Source organism: Serinus canaria, chromosome 15 (genome assembly GCF_022539315.1).
Source record: "Serinus canaria isolate serCan28SL12 chromosome 15, serCan2020, whole genome shotgun sequence".
Classification (NCBI taxonomy): domain Eukaryota; kingdom Metazoa; phylum Chordata; class Aves; order Passeriformes; family Fringillidae; genus Serinus; species Serinus canaria.
The window spans coordinates 10,630,729-10,652,744 of record NC_066329.1 but is presented as its reverse complement, the minus strand read 5'-3'; the positions used below and the strand labels follow the sequence as shown (position 1 = coordinate 10,652,744).

Genomic DNA, 22,016 nt, shown 5'->3' with positions numbered 1-22,016 from the left:
GACGCTGCCCGGTCCCGACGGGAGGGGGAGAGGAGAGGGATTGGGAAAAGGGATTGGGAAAGGGATTGGGGAAAAGGGATTGGGGAAAGGGATGGGGAAAGGGATTGGGAAAGGGATTGGGGAAAGGGATTGGGGGAAAAGGGATGGGGAAAAGGGATGGGGAAAAGGGATTGGGAAAGGGATGGGGAAAGGGATTGGGAAAGGGATTGGAAAGGGATGGGAAAGGGATGGGAAAGGGATGGGGAAAGGGATTGGGAAAGGGATGGGGAAAAGGATTGGGAAAGGGATTGGGAAAGGGATAGGAGAAAACTGATGGGGGGGAAAAAGATTGGGGAAAATGGATGCGGGGAAAGGGATGGGGAAAAGGGAAGGAGGAAAAGGGATGGAAAATGGATGGGGGGAGAGGGCAGGGAGAGCAGCAGGAGGGAAAGAAGCTGAGAGGAGAGGTAAGAAGAGGAGCAAAGGGAGGGAAAGAAGGGCTGCAGGGAGAGGCGCCATGGCCGTGAAACTCCACCACGTGTGGTAATGACCTTCTGTGCTGCCACAGAACCAGGGAATGGTTTGGGTGGGAAGGGACCTCACTTGTACCTCAGTGCTGTGGAGAATCCTGCCTCCCTGAGCTGGCAGAAGCCCTGGGATGGCCCTGGCTTTCCCCACTGGAGAAGACAAAACCCAGGCAGTGGGGGCACAGGGAGGGCAGCATGACCTCTGCCAGAGCTTCTGGAACCCCAAGACCAAACCTGCTGGGGACAGCTGGGAGGGGCTGCAGGGATGGGGACAGAGGGGTGTCCACGAGGGATGTGCCCAGGGCTGCAGCTGGGCCTGAGCTCCTGGGCAGCCCCAGGGTCTCACACATCCCTGCTTTTCCAACAGCACTGCTGTCCCAGGTGAGGATCCTGGTGTCCCTCTGCCCATCCTTGGGACAAGGCGACCGAGCAAGCTCCCAGTCAGCACTGGGTCACCATCAGCACTGGTCACCACCAGCCTGGTTCACCACCAGCAGCTCTCTCTGCCAGCATCTCCCTTCAGCTGCCTCATGGGGCCAGCTCACTGCACAAAGGAGTTACGTGGATCACAGACAGGCAGCAAGGCAGGAATAAATTAATGCCTGGAATGGGAGTGTGCTGAAATCCATTTTTTCCCCTTTTTTTCTTTCTTTTTTCTTCTTCTTTTTTTTTTTTTTTTTTAAGTACACAGAAAAGCCCCTTCCGTATTTTAATTAAAAGCCTTTCAGGAGAGGAGGCAAGGGGCTGCCATTTACAACGGGCTATTGTCAGGCACACAAAGCAAACGGGGCTGCAGACAAACTGATTTATTAACCTGTGCCTCACAGCTCTCCCCGGACGGGGGGGGGGGTGAGCCCTCTGTGCAGGGGGGTGGCAGCACTGGGGTCCCCCTGCTCTCCCCAGGGTGCTCCAGGGCCACGGGGCAGCACCCAAGGGGACATGGGGTACACGGCTGGTTTGTGCCATCCCTCAGCTCTCCGTCCCTCCAGGTGGCACAGGGTGCAGTCCCTCTCTCTTCCTTACTGCTCCCATTGATTTATTAGTGATTTGGCCAAACAGAAACATTCCTCCAAAGCCCACAATTTAATTTGCTCACCAAAGATGCCAAGTTAGTTTTATTCCTGATTTATGAGCAGGCTCCTGCGTTCCCTGGGCAGCAGAGTAGGGCAGTGATTTATGGGGGGGAGATCAGCTTTGTGGGTGCAAGGAGAAGATCCCTGCCTGGGACCTGTCCTGGTGGTGTCCAACAGCAGATCCCAGGAGCACCTGGACCATGAACAGACTGGGCAATCCCTGATGCTGGCATGGGGAGGAACCAGCTGTGCCCACTCATCCCACCTGGGCTCACTGACCCATCCATGAGCAAACCTCCCCGTGGCCCTGAGGGAGGTATGGAAATGAATTCCCACCTGGAATCTCCCCTTGCAGGACCTCTGCTCCCACCCCCAGCTAATTACAGCCCCATTAAGGTGAAGCAGCTTCCTGGCACCACCAGCAGCCCCAATCTCATTACAAATCTCAAGGACTCCAAGCAGTTTCCACTCCCTGATTTTTATGATTTGGGGGACAAGGGGATCTATTTATAGCACTTGGGGAGCCAGAACAAAGTTGGAGGCTTTGACCTGTGTGCCCCCAAGCAGGAGCAGCACCTGGACTCTCATGTTTGGGGTCTCAGAGCATCTGTGGAATTTGCTGTTAATGCCACCAGGGTTGGGATTTCAGCTCTCTCAGCATTTTCACCTGGGGCTCCCCAGTTCCAGGCAATGTGTTGGCTGCAGGACCATAGGCAGGATGTGCCCCTTTTCCAGCCAGCTCTGAAGGTGGGGAAGATGCTGGTGCAGGGCTCACAGGAGCACCCAGGCCCTCTCTCACACAAACTGCCTCAGCTCCTGCAAATCTTTCTTTGAACTTTGATTTTCTGTTCGCTTGTTCTTCTGCCTGAGGCGTTTTGCAATTGTGGGATTGTGAGCTGCTCTGAGTTTCTCTGAGTGGAAGAGATGAGAAGAACAAGATCATTTCCTGGCTGTTTGTGCTACAGAGTGGGGCCAAGGTCACTTTGTGTGTCTGCCTCACCCTTTTGGACAATTCTCCTGGCCCAAGAGCACACCTGTCCCTGTCAGAATCGGGAGCACCTGCAGGGCAGGGTGCAGTTTGAAGAGCGTCCCTTTTCTTCAGTGTCTTCTGAACTCAAACTCTGCTTTTTGGTGGAATCCTAAGAGCACTGCAAAACACAGGGACCAGCAGCAGGGTGATACCTGGGCAGTGAGGGGCTGCTTCCTCCCCAGCTTTGTGCAGAGAGAGGCTCCAGCAGTGCAAGATTTGCTGCAGCAAGGAACAGTGAAAGACTACAAGTGACCTCTGCAGGAGCACTGCTGGGTTTGCTGGTGTCCATGCTGCCCATCTCCCTCCAGCCCTTCTGGGAGCACAGGGATCCACCATCCCCCTCAGGCCAGAGGAGACATTGCTGCATGTTTGGTTTTAAAAAACAAGTCTATCAAATAAGAGAGTATAAAGTCATAAAAGCTCAGAAGATTTATTAGACAAAATGGAGAAAAGACAAATTGACATGGCTTGATACAAACAAAACACAACTCCAGCTCCAGAGCCATGAAAAGCAGCCTGGTCATTTAGTCCAGCTGACTTTGGGGATGTTTTAGTGCTCAGTCAGAGTATCCAAGTGCCTGCTGAACTCCTCCACTCGCTGCTTGTGGGTTTTTTGATGCTTTCTTCAGGATCTGCTCCATTTGCCGCTTCTCCTGCATCTTCTCCTAGGTCGCCTGTGCCGGGGTCCTCCTGTCCAGCCTACACTTCTTCTCCTCCTCCTCCTCCTGCTGCTTCTTGCTGCTCCCCATCTGCTCCAGGATCTGGGCCTGTCTTTCATCTTCTTCTTCCTCTCGCCGGCCCCCAGGGCCCCGGCTCTGCCCTTCAGCCGCAGCAGAGCGTGCTGCACCAACTTGGGACCCAGAAAGAGCCCTGCACACACAGAGCCCTCCAGCTGGGCTGCACCCTTACCCTGCACCGGGAAATAACTCCCACCCTCCGGGGATTCCTCCGGGAATCACTCCGGGGTCCCCTTGGCAGTGGCGGGGTGGGCTCACCCCTCCCGGGGACTTTGGTTGGCTGGAAGGGTGGAAGGAAATCCCCCATCCAGAATCGGTCCTGGGCAAGGCGGGCTACTGATCCCACCCTCCTGCCTTCGAGCCGATCAGAAAGGGACAAAGAAGTCCAAGGAAGCGGGAAGTCCCAGAAGCTACCGTAATTCACCCGGGAATTACTGCGCGCCGCCTCTGAGCGTCGTGCGACGCGACCACGTGGGGACCAGCTGTAAGAACCGTGTCTGGGCGGGCTGGGCTGTTCGGATCCAACCCGGCCAGCTACGAAGCCCAGCGCACAAGATCTTACATGGACAAAGACAAAAGAGCAGAACTCTCCTCTCCACGTGGGGAACGAGGTCCCGCGGTTTTTTCCAAGGTGGGAAAGAGCGCGCTGGCTCATGGCGGGAAACTTTTAACCCGGGGAAATGGGGGGCGGAGCTAGAGGAGCACAGCCAATGGGATAGCAGCGAGGAGGAGCGAGGGGCGGGGTCACATAGGGAGAGACCACCACGCTGACACTTGGGGGGGAGGGGGGGAAGGGGAAGACCATGTGGTGATAGGACACAAATCGTGTGAACAGTGCAAATTACCGAACACCCAGCACAAACAATTAACTATTTATTGCAATACAACCGAGGGGCAGCTCCGTCCTTCTCTGCTCAAAACTGAGCCGCGGCCACTGGGGCTGGGGTCCCTCCAGCACAAACATGGCACAACTCTGCTGGGAGGCTTCTCCAGGGAATTGGGAATTAATTCTCCAAGCCCCTTGGATATTGGTGTGGCCAGTTCAACAGGCTGTGGGGCAATGTGGTGTAGAAAATGTAAAGTCGTGGGGTTTTGGGTTTTTTTTGGTGGAGAAGCAGAGAGGGAATTTCTGGGACAGGTGTTGTTAGTGCTATGGCTCTGCAGGGTGGGCTCTGTTCCTCTGCTGAAGTTGGTTGGATTCTTCAGAGCCATTGAGAAATTTAAAAATACAGCCCTAAACCAACCTGAATTCGGGGTATTTGTGGATTCGGGGTTTTCTGGCTGCGGAACGCTGGGAGCGTGTTTGCTGTAGCCATTCCCACCAGGTCAAAGGTGCGGGAAGGGTCAGATTAGGCGGAAAAAAACCCAAACAAACCTGGAAAAGTTTAACCGGCGGTTTCCGGCTGGCGATTTTTCCAGCTAAAAACCTTAATTTGGCCGAGAAATAAAAAAAATCCATCCCCCGGGGGGGGGGACCTCGCGCCCCTTCCCGAGACCGATACCCTTAGGGGGGTGTCCAGGAGCCGCGGGGGGCGATGCTCGGGGGGGACACGGGTGGTCCGGGAGGGTTCCCCATCCCTGCTGCCCGCGGGGCCGCCCCCGGTGGAGGCGGGCGGGCAGGCAGGCGGCCCCCGCTCCCTCCGCTCCCTCCGCGCCCCTCCGCTCCACCGGGCTCCCCCAAGATGGCCGCCGACGTGGGATCGATGTGTCGATACCGGACACGGTTTGATGCCCGCCGGCTCCAGGTCGGTGGCGGCGGCGGGCGCGGGGCTGGCGGCGGGCGGGAGGGGAGGGATGGGGGCGGCCGCCCGGATCACTCCCCCCCCCAACCCTCTCCCCGTCCCTCCCTCCCTCCCTCTCCCCCCGCGCCCGCCCCCCTCCCTCCGCCCGCCCTTCCCCATCGATAGGTATCAGAAATTGATCCCCGCCGCCGCCGCCGCTCTTTGTTCGGCGCCGCCCGCCCGGGAGCCTGGAGCAGAGCATGGAGCAGCGCTAGCGGCGATGGAGCCGCGATGGAGCCCCCGCCCCGCCGCCCCCGAGGTGACAGCAGGGCCGGGGGGCGGCCGCCGCTCCGCCCCGGCGGGAGGGAGGGAGGAAGAGGAGGGAGGGAAGTTGCGCGGGATGAAGTTGCGGGGAGCGCGGCCCCCCGCGCCGCCCCGCCAAGTTTCTGGCGGTGCCCGCCCGCCGAGCGGAGCCGCAGGTGCCCGCGGGCTGCCAAGTGTCCCCGGCGCCGCCCGCAGCGGGGGCGGCTCGGTCCCCGCGTCCCCCGGCGCGCTCGGGGCGGGCAGAGCCGCGCGGTTGCGGTGATGGATGCGGGGATGGCGGAGCGGGGCTGCCCGGAGCCCCGCCGCCCTCCCATTGTTATCCAGGGCCGGTGTGCGGGGCCGGTGCCGGGGCTCGGTCAGCCCTGAGCGCCGGGAAGGCGGTCGGTACCAGGCGGTGCTGCTCGGACCGGGGATGGATGCGGCGGGGGGGCGGCATCTCCTTTGTGGCTCCGGGCAGGTCACGGCCGCCGTATCCCACCGTGGTACCCTCGGTCTGTGAAATTCCCGGTAAGTCCTTTGTTACCGTGCGCGGGGGAAGGTTGCCAGGGGCTGCTGACAGTTTGTGACCTTAAATACGCACCTTAAATAGGAGGTGGGTAATTAACACAATGGCTCTCCCAACATAATGGGATGAAACCCAACCTGGAGCCGCTACAACGACCGAAACGCGCATTTCCATGGATATTAAATGGGTTTATCCCTGTAGGATATTCCGGAGTTTAAAATGCAGCGTGCTTCAGAGGGGAGTAAACAAATTGAAATGCGATTTATGGGGCTCCGTTACTGGATCAACAGTTCCAGCATTTAATGCATTTTGGCTTTTAAGCAGATTACGTGCTGCATCTGCGCTGCGCGACCCGAAAAGTACCGCAGGTACCGCGGCCGGTGGGTTTGCCATGACTGCTCAGTTCTGGCATTGTGGCCGGGAAGGGATTACGGCTCTAAGCGCTTCGGATACAAAAGCGTTCCCCGCTAAATCGCGCTAATGACTTTTCCTGGGTGCGCGCAGAACCTTTATTTAAGGATAAATATTGGCAGCTACTTTGCCGTGGGTCTGTCGGGGGCGAACTTTGCCGGAGGGAGAGGTGGGCTGGGAGGTGGCGGCTCTCCTTCCTTCCTCCCTTCCTTCCTCCCTTCCTTCCTTCCTTCCCCGCCGTTCCGCCTGGCCGGTGCCCGTGGCTGGGTGCGGAGCTGGAGAGGGAGCGGTGGGGATTGACTTCTGTCCAGGCAGCAGTTCTGCCGCCTCGCCGGGATCGCGTTGGGAAAGGTGACCTTGTGCCAGCTTGGCCTAATGCCCTCCATTAAGAAAAAATAAAAAAATAAAAAAAGAAGAAAACAAGACGGGGAAGGGAAAAAAAAAAAAAAAAGGAAGGCAAGCAATCAATTTATAATTATTCCAAGAGCTTTTTCCTTTTTTTTTTTTTTTTTCCTTCCTTCCTTTTTAATAGATGTGTCTGAGCAGCTCTGGTGGCCTCGGGCTGGCCGGGAATGGCAGAGTTTGAGCCGCCCTGATGAATGGTGGGCATATGGAAAACACAGGGATAATGTGCCACTCGGCAGCTCTCGGATCGAAACGGCGCTGAGCCCTTTTACGGCAGAGAGGCGCGGAAATGAGAAGAGATAAAATTCTATCAAAGATAATGCCAGACGTATTTCACCGGGTTATGAGATTGGTTTATTGTGTACATTACTAATGCAGTATTTTTTTACAGCTTTCTTGTGTGTGATAGGCAGAGCGGGATTCATACCTTCGTGGGGTTTTTTGGGGTTTAATTTGCTTGGGGTTTATTGCGTTCTGGTTGGCACCGTGTGGATTTATGGGATGCTCCTTGCGCTGGATGCTGCTCTAATCCAACCCGTTCTGCCTTAAAGCGGCAAAAAAAAATGGGCAGGAGTTTTGAGCTGCTGATTTGGGGTAATAAATACAACGGGCGAGCCAGAGCGATTAGAGCCATCTTTTATAAATGTCTTCACATCTCATTATGCAGATGAGCTCTGGCTACACGGCTCCGAGCCTTCGGTTCTCGTCAAATAAAATGTTCTTGGGTTTATTTCCCGGAATGCAAATGCTCCCTCCGCGTGCTGGAGTTGGGCAGAAACTTCGGCGGCTCTGCCGGGTGGTGAAGAGCCGGGAGCCTCGGAGCCTGGTCTGGTTGATGAAATGTTTTTGCTGTTTAAAGTTTAGGGAAGGAAGAAAAAAAAAAAAAAAAGAAACACAACAAAAAAACCCCGCAACTGTGGATGTGATTAAAATATTATAACCTTATGATATTCTGAAGTGCATAAATTTTACATATCAGCTACAGAGGGAGTTTAGACATCCATTAAATGATATGACAGCTTGACTTATCTAAATGTGCATCATTTAACAATGTGTCAAAATTCTGCTTTATATAGACGACAGCAGTAAATAAGCTATCAGTCCTCTTGGCTGGAGCTTAATTCCTGGAGCTTGGACTAATAAACTTAGCAGGAGAAACCTGGGGGGCGGCTGAGGTGCTTCTGGGCCAGCTTCACCTCTGGGAATGCCTCTGGTGCTCTGGGTTTTTAGGGCTCTTATGAAGAGACTGGTGGGACATTCCAGTTCCCTCCCGCATCTCCTGCACCCAACACCTTCCATCCCTATCCCTGCTGGAGGGTGGGATGGTGGCTGTGGCCACTGTGACCAAAGGGAAAGCCTGGGGAGCCCAAGGAGGCTCTTGGTGCCTCCATCTCAGAGTGATTTTTGTCTTTCCAAGCGGAAATCCCAGGATTGTGGAAGTGCAGCTCGTGCCCAGGGGCTGGCTGAGAAGCCTTGCGAGGTTGAGAATGCAGCTTGTGCTTTCCAGTGGCTCCAGCTGCTCCTGGAGCAGTGGGGCGTGGGGAGCACTGGCTGTGGAATCATCTGGTTTGAACAATTAATCTGAATTTGGAGCCAGGGCCTCGGCAGATGTCTGTCTCATGCTTGGCTTGGCTGCTGTCTGATGGCTGTGTGCTCCTCCTGGGAGCTTCCCTTGACCACAGCTCTTCAGGTGGCTTCTCCTGCAGGGCTGTGCCCTGTTGGTGGGGACACAAGTGACGCCTCTGTCCTTTACCCAGGAGCTCTGTGTCCTTAGGGATGCAGGGCTGGAAATGCAGCTGCCCCCAGGGAGAACTGGGCACTGAAATGCAGCTGATGCTCCAGCATCAACAAGTTCAAACCTTGGTCATGGGAGCACTCAGTGTCCTGGAATGTCACTGGCATTGACCACCTCGTGGTGTCCCCTTCCTCAGCTCCCTCCTTGAGGCAGCCTGAGGTGACAATCCATCCCACCCCCCCAAATCCTTCATTAATACCTGATATTTCTACAATTTCCAGTTTATATGTGAGGAGAGGGAGGAGGTGGGCCGTGCTTCTGCTCCCACCTGCTCTGGGGTCAGTATTGGGCATCTCTGGAAAGTCAGACTGAAGTTCCTGAAGTGAAATCTTGATTTTTTTTCTTTTAATTTTTTTTTTTTCTGGCTGAATAATTGAGATGCTGCCAGACAAGAAGAGCTGCAGAAAATGAGAGTTTATCTTTAGCACCACAGTTCTCACTTTAGAAACTGGTGACCCCAATTCCAGCCTGGAGAGTGACTTCTTCCCTAATTAATAAATCCATTAATTAATTGTGTGTGTGCTGCAGCCCATTAGAGATGTACATGCTGGCCTCCTGATCCAGTTTAGTGGATTGTCTCCGTGGCCTTGGAAGCAGGGGGGAAAAAAGGGATTGTGACCACGAGGCAGCTAGGGGACAGGGATGGAAATATAATTTGATTTTTGTGGGACTGCAGGGATGAGCAGAAGCCCTGCCAGCTCCTGGTGGGTGTTCCAGCTCAGAGAGGGGTGTGGGACTGAGTGGAGTGCTCAGGGCTGCTGTGCCCACTGAAATGGGGGTCAGCAGTGAGGGCTGGGGGTCGTGGGGTTCCTCTGGCGTGGATGGGGAGCAGAGAGCCACCCCCAGGGCTGGGCAGGGCTCCTGGCCACGGGAGGAGAGGAATCTTAAAGCCTTGGGTGATCTGAATAATTATTTATGACCAGCTTAGGAAGCAGTGCACTCCCAGCCTGCCAGTCCTTCAGGAGGCACTTGCTGAACTCGAAATCCTCAGCAGAGCCTGCAGAGCTCGTGGTGCCTCTCCCTCCCTGTGCTGGCACAGGAGCTGCTCCCCTCAGTTAATTTTTCTTGCTGTCTGCAGAGACCTGGAATGAAAATACAGGCAAATTGTTGTGTGTGCTGGTCCCAGGGCTCCTGTTTTCTCTGCTGAATGGGAAGCTGGCTCTTGGCAAAAGAATCATCATCTTTAAATGCAGGAGCCTTTGCTTGCCTGTGGGTTTTAGGGGCTCCAGGGGCCCCTCTGCTCCCCCATTTTCCCCTCCTGCTTTTGCTGGCTGGAGAAAATCAGTCTATTTGGGTTCCCAGAGGTGACTGCATGTCCCAAGGGACAGCAGTGGCGCTTCTTCCCTCCTCCCTTGAGTGCTGGTGTAATCATGGTGCCACATCCCTGGCTGCAGGAATTCCCACATCCCAAATTTCAGGGAATTATCCTGGGAGCTGCCAACAAAACCCAGCAAATTGAAATTACAGGGCCATTGTTTGCAGGGGGTGAAGGTGAGCAGCAGCATCCTGCTCCTCAGCACGCTTTGAAATGGGTTTTATTTAGGATTTGCAAGCCATGGGTGTGTGCTCCCTCAAGACAGAGCCCAGAGTGCAGCTCAGGGTGCAGCACATTCCCTCTGGGATTGGAAAAGGCACATTAGAGACATCCATTCCCCCCCAAATGCCTGGGTGAAGTTTCTCAGAACATTTTGTACCATCCTGCTCCTATTACCGAAAGATGTAATTCCCCAACTTGGGAGATAATAAGCAGGTATTGACTTCTGCTGGGGTCATTATCAAGATTTATTCAGTCAATATGGCTCCTTGGGTCAATAAATCTTGAGGTTGATAAAGGAGGAATATATACTTGCAGACTTTATTAAAAAGTTTTCCTGTTTTGTAACACTTTTTCCTCTGTGTTGCAACAGGATCTGTGACTGAGTTTTCTTTAATTACCTTTTTTTTTTTTTTTTTTTTCGTGGAGCATATTTTCCTGCAGCTTTTGGTCTGTCTTTCCAAGACAGCACAATTTGGGGAGCAGGATTTGGCCCTGTGCTGGCTCTGCTTTGCTGGAGATCCCTTTTGTGCTGTGATTCCCCCTCTCCTGGCTTTGCTCTGATGCTGGGTGAGGATTTGGGGGAATGGAGGCAAAATTCAGTATTCCCAACACTGGTGGCTTTTTTAAGCTGAGTTCCCTGGTTGCACCAACACCTCTTCCCAAAATGCATTTGGTGCCTTTTATTCTTTCACATGGCCTTGCTGTTTAATTATATTTTTACCTCCTTGGGTGCAGCCCTAAGTGACCTCCCCAAAGCTGCCCCAGCACCCCGAGCGCTGACTTTGCTGTGGTTTAAGCGAGCGTGGGGCCGATTTAATATTTAACTCTCGGCGTGTGCCTGTGCCAGCCAGTCCTCCTGCAACACACTTTCCCAAAAAAGTAAATAACCACTTTGAACCCCGGGTAAATATTCCTCTGGTGGGAGCTGAGCCGTGCGTCAGCCGCTCCGAGCGCGCCGCCGTTGCCTTTGGTAACGCTCCCGTGGTTTTACACCAAAGTCAGGACCTCGAGCATCCTTTGTTTTCCTCCGTCAGGATAACATAATAAAGTATTACCTGGTGCTGGCAGCAGGGCTTGTAATGTGTGCTGTAAGCACGGAGCAGAGCCGGGGTGTTATTGCTCAGCCTGGCTGCAGAGGACATTTATTCCTTATTAATCACGCTGACGGGGAGAGCTGCCTCCGTCTGCGGCTCTGGGAGTGCTGCACAAACATTGCTGCATCCCTGGGAGCTGGGCCATTATTGCCCCTCTTGTCCCCTCAGTTTCTTGGCTGAGGGAGGAGCTGTGGGCTCTGTGGGGGCACAGTTTGGGTTAAAAGCCCCCTGTGATGTCCGGCAGGGCGGCTGGGGTGGGGTGAGTGGAGGATGGTGGTGACCCCCGTGCTGTAGCTATCTCTCAGGATGGTGGGGCTGAGCTCCTTCCAGGGGAGGGTTAGGTTGGATATCAGGGAAAGGTTTAGCCCCCAGAGGGTGCTGGGCACTGCCCAGGCTCCCCAGGGAATGGATACAGCCCCAAGGCTGCCAAAGCTCCGGGAGCATTTGGACAACGCTCCCAGGATGGAATTGTTGGGGTGTCTGTGCAGGACCAGAGGTTGGTTGGACTCAATGATCCTTCTGGGTCCCTTACAACTCAGGGCAGCCCATGACTGTGAGTCTGTGGGGTCTCTCCCCTGAGCAGCTGCTGATGCCACATCTGCTGTGCCAGTCTGGGATGGGTTGGGATGCAGTGGGATGGGACGCAGTGGGATGGGATGCAGTAGGATGGGACGCAGTGGCCGCTCCACTCCGGTTCCCTTCCCCTGGCACCAGCGCTGGGCTGTGCTTTGTTGATGCCAGCCCATCCCAGCTCCTCCCAGCCCTGTTCCTGGCAGAGCTGAGGGCTGGAGGGTGCCCTGCCCAGCAGGGCTGTGCCCTGGGCACGGCTCCAGCTCCAGTCCAGGCACCCCAGGCCAGCGGCTCCGCTCGGCACACGCCGCCGCGGCAGCGCCTCCTGCCACCGCGCTTTCCTCTCGAATAAAAGCAGCTAATTAACATTATTCTTTAATTATTGCCTTTATCAACAAGGGGTCTGGTTTATACCAGCAGGATAGTCGCTTTCCTTTCCACTACCCAAGCGAATGCTTCAATTCCTGTTGCTTTTGAAATGAATTTGATGTCATCTGCCCGTTGTCACTTAATGGGGACACTTGGGTAATGATTGTGAGCTCCAGCCCTGTTAGCAGCACTGCGAGCGTGTAATTTAGCCCCTCAGGCAATGGTACTTTTGAAATCTCTGGATAGTTTTGAACTCTCTGTTCTTAATTAAATATGCAATTTTTCACGGTAACCAGGTTAATTCTTTTGTGTTGTGTTGTAATACTGTTAGGAATTTTCATAGTTCTTATTAAACATTATTCAGGCATTGTGAATTCCATAATTAAAAAAAATGAAAAGAACAAAGCTTGATTCACTTCTTTCTTTTCCCTGGTTAATTTATCAAATGAATTTTGCAAATTTTTCTTTTTCTCCCCAGACAGCGTGCCAAGTGTTTTAAAGGGGAAGGATTTAATTGCTCTGTAGGGATTGGTTGGTTATGAAGGATTTGGCTGTTTGATTAGTAAACCCTATTGGGAATGGTTTAATGCTCCATGATCTTAAAAATTGTCTGATTGTGAGGCTCTCCAAGGATGTTTCTTCTCTTCCTCATGTACGGAAAAGGCTTTGCACAAGTGTGATTATGAGATGGGGAGGAGGGAGCCGAGGTCGGAGCTGGGTGATCTGGGCTGCCCTGGCCAGGAGGAGGAGGAGGAGGAGGAGGAGGATGGTGAGGCAAACCAGCAGTAGTTCCCATGTATCCCTGCAGATTGTGGGAATGGATCCCTGGCTGGGCCAGGATGGGGCTGCTCCGAGCTGGATCCATCACTCAGTTCCTCCTCCAAGGCTCGCTGCCTGTTTTAGCTTGGAATATAAAGGAATTTGATGGAATAACTGGTTTATTAAGAGGCAAACCCCTGCTGTGCCTGAATCACTCTGGTATCCCTGCAAGGATGTGGCTGGGGGATCCATGCAGGCTGGACATGCACAGGGAGGGATGTGGGGATGCAGCTGCTGGGGCTTTGATCCGGGTACCCCAAAGCAGGGGGATCCCACCTGCTCTGACTGTGGAGCCTGGGGCTGTCCAGCCAGGAGTCTTTATCCAGGCAGGCTTTTAAAAAGGATAAAACCACTCAGTTTCTGCTGGTTTTCTTGTCCCCTTTGGATCCAGAATTGATGGAGGTGATGTCTGTGCACTGATATTGAGGCTGCAGGGATGGGCTGTGTCTCCTGTGTGCTCCAAAATCCCTGCTGGGGAAGAGCCTGGGCTTCCCTCCCAGAGCATCCAGGAGCCTCCCTGTGGGCAGTGTCCTGTGTGGTTTTTAAAGCCCTTTTGGATTTGATATAGAGAAAAAAAAGGTCAATATTTGATGGTTTTAGCCATGTGGTGCCAGCTGGGCTCCCCCTGATGTCGTGGGGTGAAGGATGGTGGGGCCTCACTATTAAATATCAGAGCAGCAGTGTGGTGCTGGCACCCAGAGGGATTTTGGGGGGAGCAGGAGGGGCTTTTCCTGCTGCCTGGAGCATCCCTGGGAGGTGCCTCTGTCTGGGAGCTGCAGCCCAGCCAGGATCGATCGTGGCCAGTCTGAGGGGGCTCCCCAGGGGTTATTTGGGCTTTAAGGAGAGGTCAGAGAGTCATTACACTTATAAATATATTACTGTTTAAGAGAAGAGCTGTCATTATCTTTGAACTTGGTTTATGTAGCGCCAGTTTTTCTCCATTCTGATTCCAGCCAGGAGGATCAGCCAGGCTGGGGCAGCACCTGAACAGCTTGGGGGAGGAAATAAAGGATTCAGCAGTGCTGGGCAGGGAGGCTTTGCTTCAAAAAGCTTTAGAGTCTGTGCTTAAAACTGCTGCTTCCCCCCAAAACTTGGAGAAAGGTTTTAGTTTGAGGTCTGGAGAATCAAGTGATGCTGTGGTGATGCAGCTGGCAGTGATCCTGGGCTGGAATCTGTGTCAGAGCTGGGGTTTCTCTGCATCATCATCTTTTGGGTGTTTTTGGGGAGGGACAAGTCAGCAGCACATGAGTGCCCTGGTGTGACCAGGTGGGATTGTCACCAACCCACAAAGAGAAATCCAAGATGCCACCAAGCAGTGGCATCACCCCATGGCAATGCCCCCATTGCTGGGTTGAGCAGCGTGGGCAGGGATGCCAATGGGGATTAAAAATAAGGATTTAAATCAAAATAAATCCCAGGTGTTCCCCCAGTTCTGCTCCTCATGGCTGAGTGAGGCTCTGAACGAGCAATGCTGGGCTATGGCTGAAGCAGGGACACAAACCATTTGCTCTGGTGGTGACACAGGCTTGGAGCAGAGACCAGCAGGACTGAGGAGTTCCACTCCCCACAGGGCTGTGCTGAAGCCAGAAAGTCCCTTAAAAACAATGAAAAAAATGACCAAAAAAAAAAAAGAAGAAAGGCTAGACATTTGCAAGGCAAAGGCAAGAGCAGATGCCAGTAATGTATTCCCAGGCATGACACAGAGTGGCAGCGTGTCATGAACCGTGTCCCCAGGGACCCCTGGGTCTGTGATATTGGCTTTAACCCCCAGCAGCACCAGTAAATTCATCAGGCTTACGGGTATTGCTCTTGGACTACTGAATAATTTACAGTTGCAGAGCCCAGCCAGGTTCAGGTCACCGGGGTTCATGGGTTAATAACAGGTTTGGTTTTTGTTGTCAGCATCTGCCTTGATAACATATGAAAGAATCCTATTCTGTTGATTAGATTTTGAAATGGATCAATTTTTAATCAGCAGAACATCTGACTCACTCAATAAGAGGAGCGTGGTGGAGACAGGACGAGGGGCTCGTTATTTACAGGATTGTTTGTTTTTACTAATACGCAAATCCTCGCTGGGGTTGGAGCCTCCCCCCCCTTTCCCTGGCCCTGGCTCCCCCAAAATAAATCTCTGGGATTATCTGCAGCCTCGTGCCAGGTGTTTGATCCATCCACTGATTGGGTGGGAAATCCATGCTGCTGCTGAAGCTTTGATTTCACTGTCTTGTTATCGATGGGAAACATTTACTGACCAGTCACCAAATCTTTTAGAACAGTTTTAGATTTTTGGGGGTGTTTTATTCAGATTTTCCTGAGCATCCTGAGTGGAGCTCCCCTCCCTGAGGACCACCAGGATGGGCTTGTGGGTGCTGGGAGAGCTGGGAACAAACCCTGGTGGGATGTAGAAATGTCCTGGTCAAACTCCTGTCTGTCAGCAAAGTTTTTGAGGGAATAACTTTTGGTTTCATCATTCAAAAGAGCTGGAAAGTTAATCCTCATGGAAAGTTAAATACTGAGTGGGGGACGTGGGCAAAATCTTTACTTATTTATTTTCTAAATTGTTTGGGTTTGATTCTTGGGCACAAAAGAAATTCCCAAAGTCGATGCATTTCATTGCATCTTGATAAACTGCACGTGTATCTTTCTGTAAAGACATGCATGAAATAAATATTTTTTTTTTGATAATAAATTAGTGGGTTTTTAATGGAATCCACTGGGTCAAAATTTTGTCTTGTAGCCAGTCAAGTGGTTAACAACCACCATCACAGGACTCCCTGAAAATCAAATTCTGGTTTTTTTAAATAACAGAAAAGGTGAAAGTCTCATAAATGTAATTTTGGGAAGAGTGTCAGCAGGGTGTGATGGCTCTGTGGGGGCTGGCTGGAGCCTCTCTGTCACTGGCAGACATTGATATAGAAAAGAACTTGTTGGGATGATAATTTGCATGGGTTTGCCCTGGGCTCTTTGGGATTTTGCTTTTAACACTTGTGCTTTCTGGCAGTCTCCTTAACCTAAATAAATATTCTCCCTTGGATCAATTAAGATCATGGTGAGGAATTGCTTCTGGTAGATTTTTTGTTTTCTTCATTTTTTTCTCGATGGTGTGGCCTCTTCTTAAAAAGTTGGTGCATTTCTGAATTTTTAGGTTGAGGTTTTTGGTGGATTCAATGAGGTGGTGATTTAAACATTGGGAGAAACGTGCTGAGGCCTTTGGCTGCTGCTGGGGATGCTGGAGGTGGGGATGTGAACACGGGGATGGATTTCCTGATCCCTTTGGGTGCCTGTTCCAGCTCAGCTCTGTGTTTGCTCATGGCTGAGGTTTCCTCTGGAGCTTTGCAGTGCCTGGTGTTATTACAACCCTATAATCCCAAGGGTTCATTCCTATAACCTGGAAATAACTCTGCAGGTAATGGGTGTTTGCTCTCAGGTGATGTATCAGCCTCTCCTGAGATCATTAGCACTGTGAGAAGGTTAAATATGCAGATTTTATCATCCCTGGCAGGTTTATTTGCAGGAGAGCGATGGCTGCCACAAGTTGGGGACTTCCAAAGGAAGTTTATTTTAGTGATGGAAAATGTGCTTCTTCTCTTGAGCATCTGCTGGTTATTTTCTGACAAGAGTTGGGAGAAAAACTGCTTTGCAAAGAGTGGAGGGACTCCTGGGCTGGTTTTTATTAAGTAATGGGTGCTTGGGAAGCAGTGATGGGGTTTAGTGCCCGATTTGGGCAGTGGGAGTTGCTCTGGGGAATTTGCCCAGTTCTTCCTGCTCTGGTAACTTATTAACTCCAAAAATTGTCCTTGTGTTTAGCAGCTGAGTAAATGTATTGCTGATGGGTGCCTGGGTTTTAATGTCCCTGCTCTGGGCAGGATTGACCCCAAACAGCTCCAGGGCTGGTTCTGCTGCCCTGTGGGAGCTGGGTCTGGCACGGTGGGAGCAAGGGGCTGGAAATGGTGCTTGGCTACTTCCTTGGAGGCTGTGCAGGGGGGTTGCTCCTCTGCAGCTCAGGGCTTTTTTCCAGGGTTCCAATCCCTGGAATTTTTCAAGACCAGATTTTACAGGGCTTGGAGGAACCTGGGATAGTGGAAGGTCCCCGTGCTCATGGTAGAGGGAGGAAAGACATGATGTTCAAGGTCCCTTCCAAACCAAAGCATTTTTTACTCTGTGATTCATTTTGGGTTTATGAATTTGTGCCCCAGCCAGTCCCAGGTACAGCCCTGTGTGTCACTCCAAAGCTGTGTGGATTTGATCCAGAGTTACCAAGACCTGCAAACCATCCTTTCCTCTCTCCTCCTTGATTTTTGGTTTTTTTTTTTGAGCCATTTAGCCAAGTATGATGCTGTGATAATTTTGGGCACCGCAGGGTATTTGGGTTCATTAGGTCTCGCTGTGGGGACCATAAAAATTTACCTTTTGACAGCAGTGGTCTTCTCTGCCCATCCCTTCCCTTATGGAAGAATCCCCTTCCCACCAGGATGCATAACCTGAGCCTGGAAGGGTTTCTGCATTTCGGTCTTTTTTTGGGCTAATAATTAAACCATAATGACAGAGCCCAGCATCTCTTTATTTAAAGAGCAGATGGAGTGTTCTGGATGTTAGCATGGCCCTGGCTCCCACAGTGCCAGCAGCTCCTGGAGCTCAGGGTTGGGATGAGCCCCCCAAGGATTTTGTTATTGGGTGGGCAGCGGGTGGGACTCCAAAATGACAATGGCACCGTTAGCTAGGGGTGAGCTGAGATGTTTTCCTGCCCCTCTTTCCTATCACATGGCTGAACCCCAGGAAGCTGCTTCCAAAAAGCACCTTTGGACTGCTGAGTTGGCACAGCTGGCACGTCATGGGCTGAGCTCTGCCTCCCCCCGAGCCCCCTGAGCCTCGCGCTGGCGGCCGGAGCGGGGCTCTTTTGGTGACACAAATTTTAATGGATAATCCCAGGCTGCCACTTCCAAAAGCTATAAAAGAACAGAGCACAGGCTTTGGCTGCTGAGCTGGCCCAGAGCTCATTGCTCCCTCCTCACCATTGGGATGTGGAGGTGCAAGGATGATTTTGGAGCTGGCAGTGCCATCCTGGAGGGTCCAGGTCCATCCCCAGCAATTCCTGTCTTTCCCCATTTTGTCTCCACCCAGCATCACCATCCAGCCACAGTGCTCTGTACCTCCCACCCCCATTTCTCATTGACACGCTTTATTTTTTTCCTAAGCAGCCACAATTGATAATTTATCTCTGGATAAAGCAACCTTCCAGCTTTTTCTTTCTTAGAGGCCAAAACATTGATGTTGTGTGAAATGGGAGCTTTGAGGAGGCTTTGTATGGAACTTAGCTTCCTGAAAAATTTATTTACTGCCACTGTGATCCGCAGGAGCGAATTGATGTTTATCTATAGTAGTTCTTGCCAGAAAAAAAAATGCATAACTGCACTTTCTTGGGAAGCCTTGAAAGGCCTTTTAAATAAGTGTCTAATAGTAGGCTCTCAATAGCAAACAGCCAGCTTGATAGACAGTGTACAGTATATTATTAACTATAAGCAGGCTTAATCTTTTCCTCATGTTTTAGAGAATGCTTTATAACCTTGTGGCCAAGGAATTCATGATCACCAGGTATTTGAAGCTAAGCAAAAATTATACCAGCTGTAACTGCTGGGAGATCGATCGTGCTGGGAAGGGCAGGAGGCAGCGAGCTCCTGCTGCAGCCCTGGCCTGGAGCTGCTGCTCCCAACCACTCCTGGATGTCTCCATGGGGTTTAGGTGGCCCATGAGTCATGTGGAAGATTCCCTGGGGAGGGATGTTCATGGGGAGGGTGTTGTTTGTTTATTCTCCTCACAATTGCTGTGTGGGATGGGGGTCCAGGTCCCAGCTCAGTGGTGGAATTGAGTCATGGGATCATTCAGGCTGGGAAAGATCTCCAAGATCATCGAGTCCAGCCATTGATCCAGCACTGTCATGTTCACCAGCGGCCACACGTTTTGAATGGTTCCAAGGGTGGTGATTCCACCCTGCCCTGGGCAGTCTCTTCTAATATCTGACCAGTGAAAGATTATTCCTGAATTTCCAATGTGAACCTCCCCTGGTACAGCTTGAGGCTGTTCCCTCCTGTCAGGGGAGCTGTGGAGAGCCAAAAGGTCTCCCCTGAGCCTCCTTTTTTGGCCCCATGTTGTGGTGCCCTCTTTTGCTGTCGAGCCCCTCAGCTCCTCCTGCCTGTGCTGCTGGATCCTGGGAGCTCTGGCCAGGAGTCAGGGAATCAATAGATGGTTAAGGTGATAAGTGGCTTTGCTAAAAACCAATTTTGCAAGAGAGAGTTTGCAAAGAGGTCAGCGGAGAGGATCTGCATCTGCACTCACTCCAGCCTGGAGCTCGACCTGAATTAACCTGGGAAATTCAGAAATTCCCTCAGTGTGGGATGGCCATTCTCCTCCTGCTTCTGTGAATCTGTGATCCTATGGGAGGGTGAGCCTGAGGAATGTCTCCTTCCTCCAGGCAGAGCATTTGGGTGAGGTGAGTGTGCCTGGAGGCAATGGAGAATTAATCCAGCAGAGTTTGGCTGGTCTGGGAGCAGGGCTGGAATTCTGCTGGCAGTATTTACACGTGGATGAAGTGCTCCTGTGTAGCTCCTCCAACGTGGCTGGTCTAAGCAGGCTTTTCTCTAATCTCCACCATGGCTGGGTGCTGCTTCCAGCTCTGTTTTCCCTTGAACAAACTCATTAATTGCACCCTCTGTTAAGGAGATCCTGTTTCAGGGTGCTTACTGCTTTTGGCACAGCTCGGTGACACTGCTGGGATGGTGACACTGCTGGGGCTGTGCCACCTCCTGGCACCAAGCACGAGTGGCTGAGCTCTACATGCCACCACGTGGACCCCAGCCCTGGGTTTCTGTAAGAGATGGATCAGGGAGGAATGAGCAGAAATGGGGAGGAAGAGATTTTTGGGATGTTTCATCCAAGTGTTTCCAACCACCAGCAGCTCCCATGTGGATTTTCTGTGGGCAGAGGATTGGGTTGTTTTTAGACTTTCTGACATTTCTCTGGCTTGACTCATCTTTTCCCACCTGTAGGACCAGGAAAATCCCCCAAACTCCATCCTCAGTCGTTGGACACTGGGGCTGATGGCAGAATGAGCCAGCACCAGCATCCCCTCTCCCCTTGGGCAACGATTCTTTATTTTCCCTGCTGTTTTCCCAATTACCAGGTGGAATTCCCCCTTGGCTGGTGACCCCAGACAGAGCACAGTGGGATGCTCGTGCCTTGCAGTGGAGCTTTGCTTTCAGCCCATTATTTATTGCTCCCTCTCTCCCCTGCACAGCCACCGTTCGGATGCTGTGGCTGAAACCACCTTGTTATTTTATTTTTTTTTTTTTAATCATCATGGGGAGGCTGTTTCTGGATGCTGATTGACAGAAACATCTTATCTCCTCTAGTCAAAGTGTCTCCTCTTTGCGTGGTAATGAAAGAGTTTGACACTTTGACACCAGTGTCAAACACTTTCCTGAAGATGCAAACAGTGCAGGCTTTGATCTAGGTGCAAACTGGTTTTACTACAACAAACAGATCCCCCCTTTCATCCAGGAAGGGAGATAAGGGGTTTCAATTGGTGCTAAGTAGCAGCTGCTCTTAAGGGTTTTTAAAATAAAAATAGGAAAAAATATAATAATGGAATAGTGGAGCTGTTGTGTCATGTTATAAACCAGTCCTGGTGCTGTGCAGTGAAGTGAGGTGGGTGTAAAGCAAACAGTGGGAATGATAAATGGGAGAGAATCCTCCTAAAATAAAACCACAGAAATCTCTTCTTTTGGGAGATGTTTGGATTTGTTTTTTCCCAGTATTTCCATCTCCAGAAATGCCTTTTCTGGTGAAAATTCATTTTGCTTTTCATAAAAGTGATGGGGTTTTGTGAAAAATAACCACTTCTGCTACTAGTTTGGGGTTTTTTTTAAGGAAGAAGGAGGCAGGCAGCCCTTTTGGGTGCTCTGGGGTTTGTGTCTTCACTGGGATGCTGGGTCCTGTCCCATGGTCTCACCCAGCACAGCTCCACTGGGGCTGTGGTGGGATCTGCAGGGTTTCCCACTTTCCCATCCATCCTTCCTCTGAGGATGGGATGTGGCTTTGCCTTCTTTCCCCTCCAATTTTCACCTGTAATTCATTAAAGGTTGATATTTATTATATTATCCCCTGGCCAAGCCTGGAGGTATTTTAAGCCCTGGTGGGAGGCCTGGAGGGAGGAATCCCAAACACACCCAAAGGCTGACAAAATTCTCAGTCATGAGCTTTTCTTTTTCAGGAGATAACTTTAAGTAGAAATGGGTAAAATTCCTTCCTGGCATCACTCTGCTAACGTTAGGCTGGACCATGCCTGGATTTGGCCCAAGTTTGTCTAATTAAATGCAGCAGCACCTTCTCTCTATTTTGAGCCTGGAGCTTGGGCACAAATGCCCTGTGAGCAGCTGAAGAGAATTGATGTGATGTATGGAAATTGTTGAGTTACAGCAAATCCTGAGGTTTGTGTGGGGATTTTCCCTTCCCTCTCTCCTCCATGGACACCAGCAGGGTCAGCCTGGGAGCTGCTTTCAGCCTTCTGGATTTGGGAGTTTTCCTTTTAACTGTTTCCTTACAAAATCTTTTCCCTTGGAACATTTTAGAATAAATGAGTGTTGTAGGTCAGTTCCAACTGAGCCATCTCTGTCTCCCATCCCTTTTTTTGTTGCCCCACTCCAGGCACTGGTGCAGCAAGCAGAGTGGGATGTCCCTTATGACACCATGAGTCCATGTCCCCTCTCCCAAAGGGACTGGGAAGTTCATGCTGGGATCAGAGCTCTGGGGACTGTTTTCATCCCAGGATCTGCCCTAACTCCATGGACTGTCACTGTGGAATTCCCTCCATCCTGTTGGGATCCCTGGCACTGGTGACCCCAGTGAGGAGCTGTCCCTGCCCTGCCTTTGGGCATTGCCCCCTGAGATGTCTCAGCCCAATTCCAGGGGGTGAGGAAGCCTTGGGGTGGTCGTGTCTGGGCAGAAGTGCTTCATTTAGTGCTTAATTAGACCAGCAATTCCTGCTCCTTGCTCTCCTCCCCGGCTGCTCCATGCCAAGGGGGCTGGAGCACAGCGAAATCCTCCCCAGGAGATGCTGGATTGGGA

The 22,016-nt window shown here is 51.8% G+C and overlaps 1 protein-coding gene across 4 annotated transcripts in view; it reads left to right on the top strand.

Moving 5' to 3' along the window:
• The first annotated feature begins 5,014 nt into the window (after positions 1-5,014).
• The window catches only part of CUX2 (cut like homeobox 2), a 62,799-nt gene continuing 45,797 nt past the window's right edge, over positions 5,015-22,016 (top strand). For 2 of the 4 annotated variants that reach the window (XM_050980607.1, XM_050980609.1), the window contains exon 1: positions 5,015-5,091. In XM_050980607.1, the coding sequence (XP_050836564.1) occupies positions 5,029-5,091 (63 nt within the window). In that variant the 5' untranslated portion in view covers positions 5,015-5,028. Of the gene's footprint in view, positions 5,092-5,269; positions 5,387-5,783; positions 5,899-22,016 lie in introns of those variants that run through there. The other 2 variants (XM_050980608.1, XM_050980610.1) reach the window with 2 other exon arrangements.